Source organism: Sorex araneus, chromosome 6, assembly GCF_027595985.1.
Source record: "Sorex araneus isolate mSorAra2 chromosome 6, mSorAra2.pri, whole genome shotgun sequence".
Taxonomy (NCBI): Eukaryota; Metazoa; Chordata; class Mammalia; order Eulipotyphla; family Soricidae; genus Sorex; species Sorex araneus.
This window is the reverse complement of record NC_073307.1, coordinates 108097388-108113869: the sequence shown is the minus strand read 5'-3', so window position 1 is coordinate 108113869 and position 16482 is coordinate 108097388. Positions and strand designations below refer to the sequence as shown.

Genomic DNA, 16482 nt, shown 5'->3' with positions numbered 1-16482 from the left:
TATGGGCTTGACACATAAGCTTTGATTGTAGTCCTTACCCAGGGTGCTGGACTGTGGTTATGGTGCTCATGCACACTTGGTCACAGCATACCTGAGATTACAAGACTTTTTTTTATATACTGAAAATTATCAGTAGAAGTTTCACTGCTAACCCATTTGACAAGTGAGCCAATGCAATAATATTTAAAAAATTTATTTAGTTGCTAATAATTTTTTAAAGAATTCTCCATTAGAATAAAGTAAACAAATTGTAAAAGACAGCTTTCAAAATTTTTTTTTTCCTGGCATTTGGCAGATAAAGCCAGAATTTGAGAAATAAGGACTGGATATTACAGAGGAGTGTGATGTAGCTTGAATTGAGATATGTAGCAAAACTGCTACATTAATGTTGCCAATAATTTGCAATTGTATGTATTTTGGTTTGGAATTTTATTAGCCATTGACATCTATATTTGTGAATGTCAAATAAGACAAGTGATGTAGTTGTCAAAGAAATAATAGCACACTCCTCCAAATAACTCCTGGTTTTATCAGGTTCTTTAAAATTTATTATACTTAGAAGTATCAAACTGCTAAGTTCTTTGCTTCTTTTTGTTTTCTGTATCTTAGTTTTATTTTCATTAAGCCTGGAGTCTAAGGTCGCAAGGTTCTGCTTTACCTTGTTCTATGGGGCTTCCTCATGCTTGAGTGTCCAGAAAGCGTCCTAGAGCATGGCGGTGGCTGGGTAGTGGAGCATGTTTCTGGAGTGAGCAGATATCATTGGGCTACACTAGCACTCGACAGGAACGAATGACTTTATGGGTGCCTGCTTGAGCAAATCGAAGATCAACGGGATGACAAGTTATAAAAGTGATAGTTTTATTTTCAGAGCTTAGACAGTTGTATGGTAAGAACAACCTGAGAGCAGAGAGTTTTACCTGATAGTGTAGTGCATTTGGACATCATACTTCATAGCTGAATTCAATTTCTTGTTTGATTCTAAGTATGACATCCAGTAAGAAGAAGATGATTGTTTTGATCTTCCTTTCACTTGCTACATGATATAGAAATGGATGGACTGCATTACAAAGCACTAAATTTTACATAGTTGAGGATGTTCCAAGAAAAAAAAAGACCTGTATATTCTTCTTCTAAAAATGAATCATTCTTGAAATGATTGGTATGGTTGGAGGTAATTTTTAAGCTCTCTAACTGAATTCAAGAATTCTTTTTTTGGGTGTATGTACTATATTTAGCACAGAGCTGTTTCTTACCTAAAGAGGCAGTTGAAGTATGAGAGAGACAAATCAGAGCCAGGTGACAGAATTCTTCCTTTTGGGACTCTCTGATGACCCTCTCACCCAGAAGCTGCTGTTCATCCTATTTTTGCTTGTCTACCTGGTAACAGTGCTTGGAAACCTGCTGCTCATGTCCCTCATATGGATTGACTCTCAGCTTCATACACCTATGTATTTTTTCCTCTGCAATTTATCTCTGGATGACCTCTGTTTGTCTACCAACATCGTTCCTCAGGTTCTAGCCCATTTGCTATCCAGGAACAAGATCATTTCATTCACACGTTGTGCAGTTCAGCTTCTTTTCTTTCTTATTTTAGGGAGTACACAGTGTGTTCTTTTGTCTGTGATGTCCTATGATCGGTATTTGGCCATCTGCAAACCTTTGCATTACTCTAACATCATGACATGGAAGGTTTGTGTCCAGTTGGCTGCAGGATCATGGACAGCTGGAATTTTTGCATCTATGATGGATGCCACTTTCACACTAAGGTTACCCTACCGAGGGAGCAATACAATTTCTCATTTCTTCTGTGAGGCCCCTGCAATGCTGGATTTGGCATCTGCAGACACTCATACCACAGAGGTGGTTATTTTCCTCATGGGGGTTATCATTCTCCTCATCCCTGTTTCTCTTGTTCTGGTATCTTATGGACACATCATTGTGACTGTGATCAAGATGAAGTCAGCTGCGGGGAGACTCAAGGCATTTTCTACCTGTGGTTCCCACCTCATTGTGGTCACTCTCTTTTATGGATCAGCAACTCTCACCTACATGACACCAAAATCATCCAAAGAACTGAAAAAAGTGATGTCTGTGTTCTACACAATGGTTCCCTGCATGATTAATCCTATCATCTACAGCCTGAGGAACAAGGATGTGAAAGTAGTTCTGAGGAAGGCAGTCACACAGAATTTCCCATGCAGGCTTGGAATTATCCACTGTTAGATTCACCTGGCTCCTTGTAAATTGAACACTTATTAATCAAGATTGGAATATGGTTTTATCCTTTCCCTTGGACTCTGTTATTTTGATATTTATTCAGAAATTTCATTTAGATGAGGAATAAATTCATAGAGACAAAAATATATGGAACCAAATAACTGAAGGAGAGTCTATTTTCTGCTTTTTGGCCTTAAAATCAAAAATTAATGTTTACCTAAGAGAGTAATTTATTTATAGCTTATATTCCTGGTATCTCTAAAATGTTTTTTTTGCACAGTATTACTCATATTTATCAACAAACCTAATAAAGTCCTTATTATGAAGTATATTCTAAGTAAATCTGTTCATGCACATGTTCATGCATATGTATTTAAGGTGGGTGTTTAGGGACTGTAGACAATGAACCTTAACAACAACAGCAACAACAAGAACCCTATTGAACTTTTCACACTCTATTAAAAAAATGAGTATTGTATAGAACATCACATATGTTATATTTTAAATAAGACAAATACCACAAAATAAAGTCAGATTAAGGGAATGAATATGAAATTTCATGGTCATGGTAACTTGAATAAGTCATTAACACATCATGGATATGAAGAATCTATTGATAGCCTAGGAGAGAGGAGTTTTTGCACAGTCAAATATGTGGATAGGAATACAAAGGTGAAGAAGACACTGGAAAAAAACATTGCAGCTTCATTCTTTGCCCAATTTCCAATATCTTAATATTATTTTTTAATTAGAAGCCAGAGAGCATAGAACCTATAAGTCCATAACCAAAAGGTATTTTTATTAGGTACATAAAGGGTAGAAATGAAAAGAGATGAAAAACCTGAAAGGATAAATAGCAAACATAGGACATTCCACTTTGTTCTCAGTATTTCCTTGTTATTTGTCCAGTGATTAATTCATGTACCCAACACATGCAATTTGTGAAGCCTTATTAGCACTGTTTTGACTATGATAAAATTAAGGACTTAATTATACTTGGTACTTCAATCAATATTTTCTACCTGGGATATTTACATTAAAAGTTAGAAGGAGAAAGGGGAATAACAAAATAGAGCAGGAACCCAAGGAGCTATCTGAATTTTGAAAGGGGTACTAGGCCTAAATTGATAATCAGAAATTTTCCATTTTTCGTCTTTTTCATGGCTTCAATCTATCACTGTTATTGTCATCCCATTGCTCATTGATTTGCTCGAGCGGTCACCAGTAACATCACCATTGTGAGACTTGTTGTTACTGTTTTTGGCATATCAAATATGCCACAGGTAGCTTGCCAGGCTCTGCCATGGGGATGAGATACTCTTGGTAGCTTACGAGGCTCTCTGAGAGGGGCGGAGGAATCCAACCTGGGTCAGCCTCGTGCAAGGCAAATGCCATACCCTCTGGGCTATCGCTCTAGCCCATGGCTTCAATGTATATATAAATATATATATGTATATATATATATACAACAGCTTAGCTGTGTCGGGCTCTATATTATGTATTACATAAAACATTTTTCTTATAATATTTAAATCACTGGGGATTCCTTTTAAATTACAATTCTATGATATACCGATTCATCAAAGCTTTGGGGTTGATACATAAACAAATCCTCTGAGTTTCCAACCATATCCCTCATTGTCCCAATGTATCAACATGCTAATTTGTATTTTGAAATAGGATCAATTTTTCGGGTTATCAGAGTGACACCTCTTTTCTGTTTGCTGGTTCAATGATATGATGAACAGTGTCCTCTAAATTTATTAGACTATGAACAATTCCAATGTATATTAAAGGCGTATCTTCATTTTTTTAGTATTTTTTAAAATTAAAAAAAATTTAAATTATTTTATTCTTTAATTAGAGAGTCACCATGAGGGTACAGATACAGATTCACACATTTTCAAGCTTGTTTTTCCCTCATGTTCACAAACACATCCCTCCACCAGTGCCCATTCTCCACCACCAATAAACCTAGTATCCCTCCCACCAATCCCATCTCCCCTCCACCCCACCCTGCCTCTGTGGCAGGGTATTCCCTTTTGATCTCTCTATCTCCAGTTGGGTGTTGTGGCTTGCAATAGGGGTATTGAGTGGCCATTGTGTTCAGTCTCTAGCCTACTTTCAGCACGCATCTCCCTTCCTGCGCAGGATCTCCAATCACATTTTACTTGGTCTTCACTTCTCTATCTGAGCTGTTAAAGGCATATCTTCTAAGGGCATGAGGAACTCATACTTTTAAGTCAATGAAGCTTAAAAGTATAAATGAAGAGTCAAACCAACTTAGGGTTTTTAATTGATAAGATAATCAAATGAGTCTCTTCACCTATATTCCTTGGTGTGTTAATCTTTGTGGTTTAGCAGGTATAGAGAGAACCATATAACTAGTCACTGCTTAAAATGTGCCCTTGCTAAGAGATTTTATTGAAGCACTTCAACTTCTGAAAGGTCTGTCACCTAGATAGCACTGTGCCTCAGACATCAGTAAGCCATACAATTAATCTCTGAAGCCTACTGCTCTAAGCTATAAAAAAAAAAGTAAATGCAGAGTTGGACCCATATTCCAATGTTTTTATCACAACAAAAACAAAATATTATCGTGAGCCCCTACTTGTGAGTATGAAACTGATCCTTCAATTATAGAAGAGTTTCGTAGTCAACATAGTAGGACTCAACTAGTTCTCTAGGTAAATGGCTCTGTATCAGGACTCATTGTTCCTAAAATTACAACAGGGGCTTAGTAATTACCACAAATAGTATAGAGACTTCAATCTCCTTAAAGTTTGGTGGTGTCCCTCTCCGGTGCTACTACCTTCCCCTTACCATCTGGCAACCATTGTTCTGCTGGTTGGCTGTGTATATGTGTCTTCCTTAAACATTTACTTAAGTGGAGTGAACAACATGGAATCTTCTGCTTCTGTACTTTTTTTTAACCTAAAATATGCTTTGAACAATAACAACTAGGTTTTTAAAAATGATCTTCTGATTTTTATTGTTTAATGAGATTCTTTGTATATGTCACATTTTATCATCCCATTCACAGGTTGGTGGACTTTGTTTCCAGTTTTGAGCAATGAGGAGCAGAGTTGCTTTAAATGTTCTACAGATTTTTGCATGTTGATTTTTATTCTTCAAATTTCTTGCCTTCTCTATTTAGTTCTAGCATATCTTTATTGGGTCCATTTGTTTTTCTTTGAATATTGTCAGCTTATATCTGAATCAATAGTTTGATTTTTTTCAATTGGGATTTTTTCATTATTTTCTTTTTTATGGCACAGATTACAACATCCAATTCAATGTTGAACTAAAATGATAAGAACAGACCACCTTTCGATGTTTCTCAAAAATTTAGAAATTGAGCTCCCATTTGACCCAGGAATACCACTTCTGGGAATATATCCCAGAGAGGCAAAAAAGTATAGTTGAAATGACATCTGCACTTGTATGTTCACTGCAGCACTATTTACAATAGCCAGAATCTGGAAAAAATCCTGAGTGCCTGAGAATAGATGACTGGTTAAAGAAACTTTAGTACATCTACACAATAAAATACTATGCAGCTGTTAGAAAAGATGAAGTCATGAACTTTGTATGTAAGTGGATCAACATGGAAAGTATCATGCTAAGTGAAATGAGTCAGAAAGAGAGAGACAGACATAAAAAGCTTGCACTTATATGTGGAATATAAAATGACAGAATGAGAGACTAACACCCAAGAATAGTAGAAATAGGTACCAGGAGGTTTGCTCTGTGGCTTGGAAGCCGGCCTCACATGCTGGGGGAAAAGGCAGCTCAGATAGAGAAGGGAACACCAAGTAAAGTGTGGTTGGAGGACCTGCTTGGGATGGGAGATGTGTGCTGAAAGTAGACTATAGATTGAACACAATGGCCACTCATTACCTCTATTGCAAACCACAACATCCAAAAGGAGAGAGAGAACAAAAGGGAATGCCCTGCCACAGAGGCTGGGTGGGGTGGTGGGGATGGGATGTGGGGTGGGGGGAAGGATATTGGGATCATCGGTGGTGGAGAATGGGCACTGGTGGAGGGATGAGTACTCGAGTATTGTATGACTGAAACACAAGCACAAAGATATGTAAATCTGTAACTGTAATACAGTTCATATTTTCTCTTTCAAATCTGATAACAGCTGTTGTGTTTTCTCATATATATCCTTCACACACCGAGAAAGTTTCCTGGTTTGCTTAGAGATACTCTTTTTTCCTATCAGAAATTGATGCTGAATTTTGTGAGTTTATTTTGTATATCTATATGAAAGGACATATAAAATTCTTAGTTTGTTAAATTATGACATATTAATTGATTAAAAAAATTTTTTTTGCTTATTTATTTTTATTTTTTAATTAGTGAGTCACAGTGAGGGTACAGTTACAAATTCAAACATTTTGTGCTTGTTTTTCCCTCATGCAGTGTTCGGGAGCCCATCCCTCCACCAGTGTCCATTCTCTACCACCAATGAACCCAGTATCCCTCCCACCCCCAATCCCATCCCCCCAACCCCACCCCGCCTCTGTGGCAGGGCATTCCAATTTGTTCTCTCTCTCTCTCCTTTTGGGTGTTGTGGTCTGCAATAGGGGTATTGAGTGGCCATCATGTTTGGACACTAGTCCACTTTCAGCACACATTTCCCTTACCACGTGGGATCTCTACTCACAATTTACTTGGTGTTCCCTTTTCCATTTGGTATGACTTTCCCCCAGCAGGTGAGGCCAAGTTCCAAGCTATGGAGTCAACCCCTGGTATTGTATACTACTATTCTTGGGTATTAGTCTCCAATTCTGTTATTTTATATTCCACAGATGAGTGCAATCTTTCTTTTTTTAAAAAATTAACTAATATATTTATTTATTTATTTATTTATTTTAATTTTTTTATTTTATTCTTAGTGAGTCACCATGAGGGTACAGATACAGATTCACACATTTTAGAACTTGTTTTTCCCTCATACAATGTTCACAAACACATCCCTCCACCAATGCCCATTCTCCACCACCAATAAACCCAGTATCCCTCCCCTCCAATCCCATGTTCCCCCCACCCCACCATGCCTCTGTGGCAGGGTATTCCCTTTTGATCTTTCTCGCTCTCCAATTGGATGTTGTGGTTTGAGTGCAATCTTTCTATGTCTGTCCCTCTCTTTCTGACTCATTTCACTTAGCATGATACTTTCCATGTTGATCCACTTATATGCAAAGTTCATGACTTCATCTTTTCTAACAGCTGCATAGTATTCCATTGTATAGATGTACTAGAATTTCTTTAACCAGTCATCTGTTCTTGGACACTTGGGTTTTTTCCAGGATCTGGCTATTGTAAACAGTGCCGCGATGACCATATAAGTGCAGATGTCATTTCGACTATACTTTTTTGTTTCTCCAGGGTATATTCCCAGAAGTGGTATTGCTGAATCAAATGGAAGCTCAATTTCTAATTTTTTGAGAAGCATCCATATTGTTGTCCAATGGGGCTGGACCAGTCGGCATTCCCACCAGCAGTGCAGGAGGGTCCATATTAATTGACTTTTGCATGTTAAATCTCCCTTAAGTTCTAGAATCTATTTCAAATTTTCAGTTTTTTATACTAATTCATCATATGATATGATTGAATTTTTATTTATTATTTATTCACCCTATGAATTTTTTTTTTTTTGCTTTTTGGGTCACACCTGGCGATGCACAGGGGTCACTCCTGGCTCTGCACTCAGGAATTACCCCTGGCGGTGCTCAGGGGACCATATGGGATGCTGGGAATCGAACTGGGGTCAGCCACGTGCAAGGCAAATGCCCTACCGCTGTGCTCTCTCCAGCCCCACCCTATGAACTTTTAATAACATCTGTATTTGATCTGAAGACTTGTTTATTATGCTTTATAGTCATACATTTGATGCTTATGGGTATATAGTTTTCTTGTAAAGATATTGGTATTGGGATAATCTGGATTTTTATTAAAAGTTTGAAAGTTTCCTCTTTGATTGATTTATTTGTGAATAGTTGATGCTTCTCCAAATGTTTGATAGAATTCAAATATTGATTATAACTTTAATTGGCATTATTTAAATAAAGAACCCTTACTATTGAGCTATATGAGCCAGAGTAGCTGTTGGTCTTCAATTGAAATTCAATTTTCTTAATTAAATGTTATTACTGTTATTTCTTTCTTTTATAAAAAACACATTGCTATTGAAGCTTTGTGATTTACAGTGCTGTTAATGATATTTTTCATACATCTATCATTCTAACACCTGTTGCCAGCATGCCTGCTTCCCTCCACCTGAATGTCAGTGGTCCCAACCAGCCACATCACTCTAATGTAATCAGTTCTACAGATAAGATTTCCAGTTTTGATGATTTTGGACATTTATTGTTTCCTTAGTGTTTTTGTTCTATTTGGGGCCACACCCAGTTGTACTCAGGGCTGTCTCCACAATCAATACTTGCTCACAGATAATTCTGGTGGGCTCCAATAGAACCTAGATCAGATGCTTGCTGGTTCTACCTGCTCTACTATTTCTATGGCCTGATGTTTTCTTTTTTTTTTTTCCGTGTTCACACCTGGCGATGTTCAGGGGTTACTCCTGGTTCTGCACTCAGGAATCACACATAGAGGTTCGTGGGAGACCATATGGGATGATGGAAATCGAACTCCGGTTGGCCGCATGCAAGGCAAATGCCCTACCCACTGGACTATCACTCCACCCCCAGCCTCACTCTTTTATATATATCCCATATATGAGAGAGATCTTTTAAAATAATTATTGTGAGTGTGTTATACCTACATGCATATCGATGAATAAAGCTAAACTGAAATTCCACAAAAACGGTAAATCAGGGATAGGTTGAGAATATTTTTAGTAACTATGTCTTTATCTTTTTGTATGTATATAAATTTAAAAGATTAATGGTTTAAATATTTCTATTATAATCTACTTAAAATTAACATGAAATAGATGAATCCTGAAAATGCACAATTTGTTAACAGTGAGCTAAGAATTAAGAAAGTATTAAGGAAAAATATGAATAGGCCTATAAAATTATAGAAATATGTTTTATCCTAAAATGAATAGTTATATTCTAACTTTATATTAATAAATATTATATAATAAAATATAATATATTCCATTATAAATAATATATAAATATTTGTTTAGAAAGACTATTGATAAGAAGGAATTTCTTGCTATGCATCTATGAGGAGTTTGATTGCTGAGTCCATTTAATATGTTTTTTTCAGTCAATTTATTATCTCTAGATTTTGAATTGAGTGCCAAATTTAACCTCCTCTGTCCTATCTCTCTTTTAATAAGTATTTCGATGTACTAGTGTGCACCAATCTAAAGTAAGGCTTAAGATATTTTTATACACGTGTCTATCATAATTAATAAATCATAACTAGAATATTCCCAGCAAATAAAAAGAGAGATAGTCAATTTCAAATTACCAAAGCTTCAGATAACTGACCACTTTTTAGAATTTAAAAAGGATATACTTGTCCTCTTTTTTTGTTATATTTAAGTAAATGTATCATATAGTACATGCTTGTTTGTATTCTCATTTTTTTCCTAACCATTCTGTGAGATACTTTTACATGGTTAATATTATATCTATGTAGTAATAATTTTTTAAAAATTACTACTTAAGAAACTCCTAGAAACAATAGATTTGTCCAGTAAAGTCAGAAGCTATAAAGTCAATACCCAAAAGTCCCTGGCTTTCCTATAAACAAATAATGAGAGAGAAAAGAGTGAAATCCAAAAAGGATTCCGTTCACAATCATGCCTCAGAAAATCAAGTTCTTCGGAATCAGCTTAGCTAAGGGGGTAAAAGACCTGTACAAAAACAACAAAACTGTACTTCTCGAAATAAAAGAGGACACAAGGAAATGGGAACATATCCCCTGCCCATGAATTGGGAGAATTAATTAATTAATTAACATTGTCAAAATGGCAATACTCCCCAAAGTACTACACAGATTCAATGCAATCCCTAAAAAGAAACCCATAAAATTTCTCAAAGAAATGGATCACACACTCCTGAAATTCATATGGAACAACAAACCTCTTTGAGTAGCTAAAGTAATTATGGGGAAAAAGAAGATGGGAGGCATCACCTTCCAAAACCTCAAATTCTACTACAAAGTGGTAATAATTAAAACAACATGGTATTGGAACAAAGCAGAGCCTCAGATCAATGGAACAGGATTGAATATCCTCGCACACCCTCAAATATATGATCATCTAATCTTTGATAAGGGAGCAAGAAATGTGAATTGGAGCAAGGAAATTCTCTTTAGCAATTGGTGCTGGCAGAACTGAACAGCTATATGCAAACAAATGGGCTCAGATCTCTACCTAACACCGTGGACAAAAGTCAGATCAAAATGGATTAGAGACCTCAAAATCAGACCAGAATCATAAGGTATATTGAAGAAAAGGTCGGTTAAATCCTCCACGACATTGAAGCTACAGGTATTTTCAAAGATAAAACACCACTGACCAAGCAAGTGGAAACAAAGATAAATAAATGGAACCACCTTAAACTAAGAAGCTTCTGTATCTCAAAAAAAAAAAAACTGTCACTGTCACTGTTGTCCCATTGCACAATGATTTGCTCGAGCGGGCATCAGTAACATCTCTTATTGTGAGACGTATGTTACTGTTTTTGGCATATTGAATATGCTACGGGTAGCTTGCCAGGCTCTGCCATGCAGGCACAATACTCTTGGTAGCTTGCCAGGCTCTCCAAGAGGGGCGGAGGAATCGAACATGGATTGGCCACCTGCAAGGCGAACTCCCTACTGCTGTGCTATCACTCCAGCCCTCTCAAAAGAAACAGTGACCAGAATACAAAGAGTGTCTACAGAATGGGAAAGGATAGTCACCCAACCCATCTGATAAGGGGTTGATATCAAAGTTATACAAGGCACTGGTTGAACTCTACAAGAAGAAAACATCCAATCCCATCAGAAAATGGGGCAACGAGGGACTGGACGATAGAACAGTGGGTCAGGTGTTTGCCTTGCCAAGGGTGACCTGGGTTCAATTCCCAGTATCCTATATGGTCCCCCAAGCACTGCTAGGAGTAATTCCTGAGTACATGAGCCCTTGAGCAAAGCTGAATGTGACCCTAAAGCAAAAAAAAAAAAAGAAAGAAAATGGGGCGATGAAATGAACAGATATTTTCTCAAAGAAGAAATCTGAATGGCCAAAAGGCACATGAAAAAAAAAACCTTCCTCATCACTAATCACCAGGGAGATGCAGATCAAAACAACAGGGCGATATTACCTCACACCACAGACACTGACACACATCCAAAAGAATGAAAGCAACCCATGTTAGATCGTATGAGGGGAGAAAGGGACTCTCCTTCACTGTTGGTCAGAATGCTGACTGCGTCAGCCGTTTTGGAAACAGTATGGACGTTTCTCAAAAAATAGAAATTGAGCTCCTATTTGACCCAAGAATACCACTTCTGGGAATATATCCCAGAATGCAAAAAAGTATAGAAGAAATGACATCTTCACTTGTATGTTCATTGCAGCACTGTGTACAATAGCCAAAATCTGGAAATAACCTGAGTGCCCGAGAACAGATGACTGGTTAAAAAAACTTTGGTACATCTACACAATGGAATACTATGCAACTGCTAGTAAAGATGAAGTCATAAATTTTGCACATAAGGGGTCAACATGGAGAGTATCATGCTAAGTGAAATATGTCAGAAAGTGAGGGACAGACATAGAAGGATTGCACTCATTTGTGGAATATAAAGTAACAAAATGGGAGACTAACACCCAAGGAGAGTAGAGATAAGGTCTAGGAGGATTGCTCCATGGCTTGGAAGCTGGCCTCACATGCTCAGGGCAAAAGGCAGCTCAGATAGAGAAAGAACCACCAGTAAAGGATGCTTTGAGGGCCCACTCAGGATGGGAGATGTGTGCTAAAAGTAGACTATAGACCAAGCATGATGGGTACTTAATACCTGTATTATAAACCACAATACCCAAAAAGAGCAATAGTAAAAGAGAATGTGCCTGCCACAGAGGCAGGGGGTGGTGTGGAGGGGGTGATAGGGTGGGGTTGGTGGAAGGGATACTGGGAACATTGCTGGTGGAGAATGGACACTGGTGGAGGGATGGGTACTTAATCATTGTATGACTGAAACATAAGCACAAAAGTTTGTAAGTCTGTAACAGTACCTCTCGTTGATTCACTAAAAAATAAAAATTAAAGTAAAATAAAATTACTATTTTATAAGATAGCACTATGAAACTATCACTAACATTTGTGTTGTCTATAAAATCATATAGTTTCCACCTCTTTGTGTATTATGAACAAAATTGATATAACATTCTTCTAAAAGTCTCGTGGAGATATAAACATTCATTTTTATACATACATATTCCATAGTGAAATTGTTGTGAGTTTTGTTGCAATGTATACAGATATTAAGGCCAAAGTCAATTTCAAACTGACCTTTGATATTAATTGCACCAGTTTATGCTCCTATCAGCAATTTCCACTGATTGATTCTACAAACACTTTATTTTTTGGAAGAAGTTAGTATATATATCAGTGTGATTTTTAATTCAAATATTCAGTACTAATTAGGTTATATATCTTTTTAATGTGCTTGAGTTATTTGCATTTTTTTGTGCTGAGAGCCTTATCAAAAATTTGCACAGTTGAAAGGTACTTCTAATTTTCTTAATAATTTATAGAAATACCTTTCTATTTTGGAATTGTACTTCTAGCTTTTTGTCTATGTAGATAAAGAGACAAATATAAATAAAATATAGTGAAAAGCTAATAATTGGGGGATCTAATCACCTGAATATCACATGAACATTCTAAAACTATAAAATGCATACAATGATATGAAGTATGTTTAAAATCTGGGCTGAAACCTACTACATTTTTCTCATAAAATCAAATGATTAATTCTAGCCAAGCACAATTTCCTTGAAAGGGAGACCTATAAGGAGAACTGGTAAGATGAATTTCTGCCTGTTATTTTCTGCCATCCTTATAATCACTGGGGACTCTACAGAGAGGAGACAATATTCAAGTATCCACTGTAATGATTCAGAATTCTCCAGAGCATGCCAGTAGCTCCAGAGGCTGCTTCTAGTATCCCCCACTTCACCTCATTTAAGTGGATCTTTAGTTGAACGATATGCTGTGAAGGCAATGAGAAGACTTCTGAATGGAACAGGAAGACTTGAGCGGTATGAAGAGTCCACTTCCTATTTTATTCCTAATTCTAGCACTGGATATTTTATTGTGCTCCCTGACTAGGTGACAGGACAACTACAGTCTCTCCTTCTCTGCACATTGTGTAGCCAGAATTCCTCAGCTTCTCTTCTAATAGCAGAAACCTATAATGTTTTTGACAAGCTAATCTGATATTTTTTTCCTTGGGATTGAGAAAATATTGAAAGATTTTTAGAATAGGGAAAGAGATGGTGCAAGTTCAATGAAGAAGGGATAAACTAACATGTATTTTAACAAAGTGGGTTCAGTCTCTTCTAGATTTGTGTTAACATTTTAATTTATAACATTTTAATTCCTATTCCATACCTTAAATTGTTGCTATATTTATGGGTTTGACACATAAGCTTTGATTGTAGTCCTTACCCAGGGTGCTGGACTGTGGTTATGGTGCTCATGCACACTTGGTCACAGCATACCTGAGATTACAAGACTTTTTTTTATATACTGAAAATTATCAGTAGAAGTTTCACTGCTAACCCATTTGACAAGTGAGCCAATGCAATAATATTTAAAAAATGTATTTAGTTGCTAATAATTTTTTTAATGAATGCTCTGGGCTGGAGCCATAACACAGCAGTAGGGCGTTTGCCTTGCACGCAGCTGACCCAGTTTTGATTCCTCTGCCCCTCTGGAAGAGCCAGCAAGCTACCGAGAGAGTATCTTTCCCTCTCAATAGATCCTGGCAAGCTACCCATGGTGTATTTTATATGCCCAAAACAGTAACAAGATGGAGACGTGACTGGTGCCCTCTTGAGTAAATCGATGAGCAAAGGGATGACAATGACAATGACTATTAGAATAAAGAAAACAAATTGTAAAAGAGCTTCCAAATTTTTTTCCCTGGAATTTGGCAGATAATGCAAGAATATGAGAAATAAGGATTGGATATTGCAGAAGAGTGTGATTTAGATTGCATTGAGATATGTAGCAAAACTGCTACCTTAATGCTTCCAATAAGTTACAATTGTATATGTTTTAGTTTGGAATTTGATTGGTTATGATATTTATATTTATGAATGCCAAATAAGACAAATAATGTTGTTATCAAAGAAATAAAGCACACTCCTCAAATAACTCCTGGTTTTATCAGATTCTTTAAAATTTATTATATTTACAAGAAAATTATCAAGCTGCCAAGTATTTTGGTTCTTTTTGTTTTCTATACCTTAGTTTTATTTTCAGAGTCTAGACAGTTGTATGGTCACAGAATTAAAAAAAGTCTTTATTTTATGTAGGTAAGAACAACATGAGAGCAGAGACTTTTACCTGATAGTATAGTGCATTTGGATGACATACTTCATAGCTAAATTCAATTTCTTGTTTGATTCTAAATGTGACACTTAGTAAAAAGAAGATGATTGTTTTGATCTTCCTTTCACTTGCTACATGATATAGAAATGGATGAACTACATAACAAAACACTAAATTTTACATAGTTGGGGATGTTCCAAGAAAAAAAACCCTGTATATTCTTTTTCTAAAAACCTATCAAAAAATTCTTGAAATGATTGGTATGGTTGGAGGTAATTTTTAAGTGCTCTAACTGAATTCAAGAATTCTTTTTTTGGGTGTATGTACTATATTTAGCACAGAGCTGTTTCTTACCTAAAGAGGCAGTTGAAGTATGAGAGAGACAAATCAGAGCCAGGTGACAGAATTCTTCCTTCTGGGACTCTCTGATGACCCTCTCACCCAGAAGCTGTTGTTCATCCTATTTTTGCTTGTCTACCTGGTAACAGTGCTTGGAAACCTGCTGCTCATGTCCCTAATATGGACTGACTCTCAGCTTCATACACCTATGTATTTTTTCCTCTGCAATTTATCTCTGGATGACCTCTGTTTGTCTACCAACATCGTTCCTCAGGTTCTAGCCCATTTGCTATCCAGGAACAAGATCATTTCATTCACACGTTGTGCAGTTCAGCTTCTAGTCTCTCTCATTTTGGGGAGTACACAGTGTGTGCTGCTAGCTGTGATGTCCTATGACCGGTATGTGGCCATCTGCAACCCTCTGCATTATTCTAACATCATGACTCAGAAGGTATGTGTGCAGCTGGCTGCGGGATCATGGACAGCGGGAATTTTTGCATCTGTGATGGATACCGCCTTCACACTAAGGTTACCCTACCGAGGGAGCAATACAATTTCTCATTTCTTCTGTGAGGCCCCTGCAATGCTGGATTTGGCATCTGCAGACACTCATACCACAGAGGTAGTTATTTTCCTCATGGGGGTTATCATTCTCCTCATCCCTGTTTCTCTAGTTCTGGTATCTTATGGACACATCATTGTGACTGTGGTCAAGATGAAGTCAGCTGCGGGGAGACTCAAGGCATTTTCTACCTGTGGTTCCCACCTCATTGTGGTCACTCTCTTTTATGGATCAGCAACTCTCACCTACATGACACCAAAATCATCCAAAGAACTGAAAAAAGTGATGTCTGTGTTCTACACAATGGTTCCCTGCATGATTAATCCTATCATCTACAGCCTGAGGAACAAGGATGTGAAAGGCGCTTTGAAGAGGATAGCCACAAAAAATTTGCTTTGCAGCCTTGGATTCCCCTACCATTAGATTCACCTGCCTCCGTATTAATCTAGAATTGTTCTTCGTACTATTCCAAAGTTGGATTATTAAATAGTATTTTATTGGACTTAATTATTTTATTAATATTTGTTGAGGAACATTTTTTATTAGTGAATCACCATGAGTTACAGTTACAAACTTATGAACTTTCATGTTTGCATTTTGTTTATATCCCTCCACCAGTGCCCAGTCCCCTCCATCAATGTTCCCAGTATCCCTCCCACCCCATCCCCCCACCCCACCCCACCTCTGTGGCAGGGCATTCCCTCTTGTTCTCTCTCTCTTCTTTTGGGTGTTGTGCTTTGCAACAGAGGCACAACGTGGCCATCGTGTTTGGTCTATATTCTATTTTCAGAATGCATCTCCTATCCCGTGCGGGTCCTCAAA

At 37.1% G+C, this 16482-nt stretch overlaps 2 protein-coding genes across 2 annotated transcripts; both read left to right on the top strand.

The window, feature by feature from the left end:
* The first annotated feature begins 1272 nt into the window (after nucleotides 1-1272).
* LOC101541625 (olfactory receptor 2D2-like) lies at nucleotides 1273-2223 on the top strand. The gene has a single exon (XM_004613690.2). It carries the CDS (start codon nucleotides 1273-1275, stop codon nucleotides 2221-2223), a length of 951 nt encoding a protein of 316 aa, XP_004613747.2.
* A 12909-nt stretch (nucleotides 2224-15132) lies between these two features.
* LOC101541888 (olfactory receptor 2D2-like) lies at nucleotides 15133-16083 on the top strand. The gene has a single exon (XM_004613691.2). The coding sequence runs from the start codon at nucleotides 15133-15135 to the stop codon at nucleotides 16081-16083; it is 951 nt and encodes a 316-aa protein (XP_004613748.2).
* The last annotated feature ends 399 nt before the right edge of the window (nucleotides 16084-16482 follow it).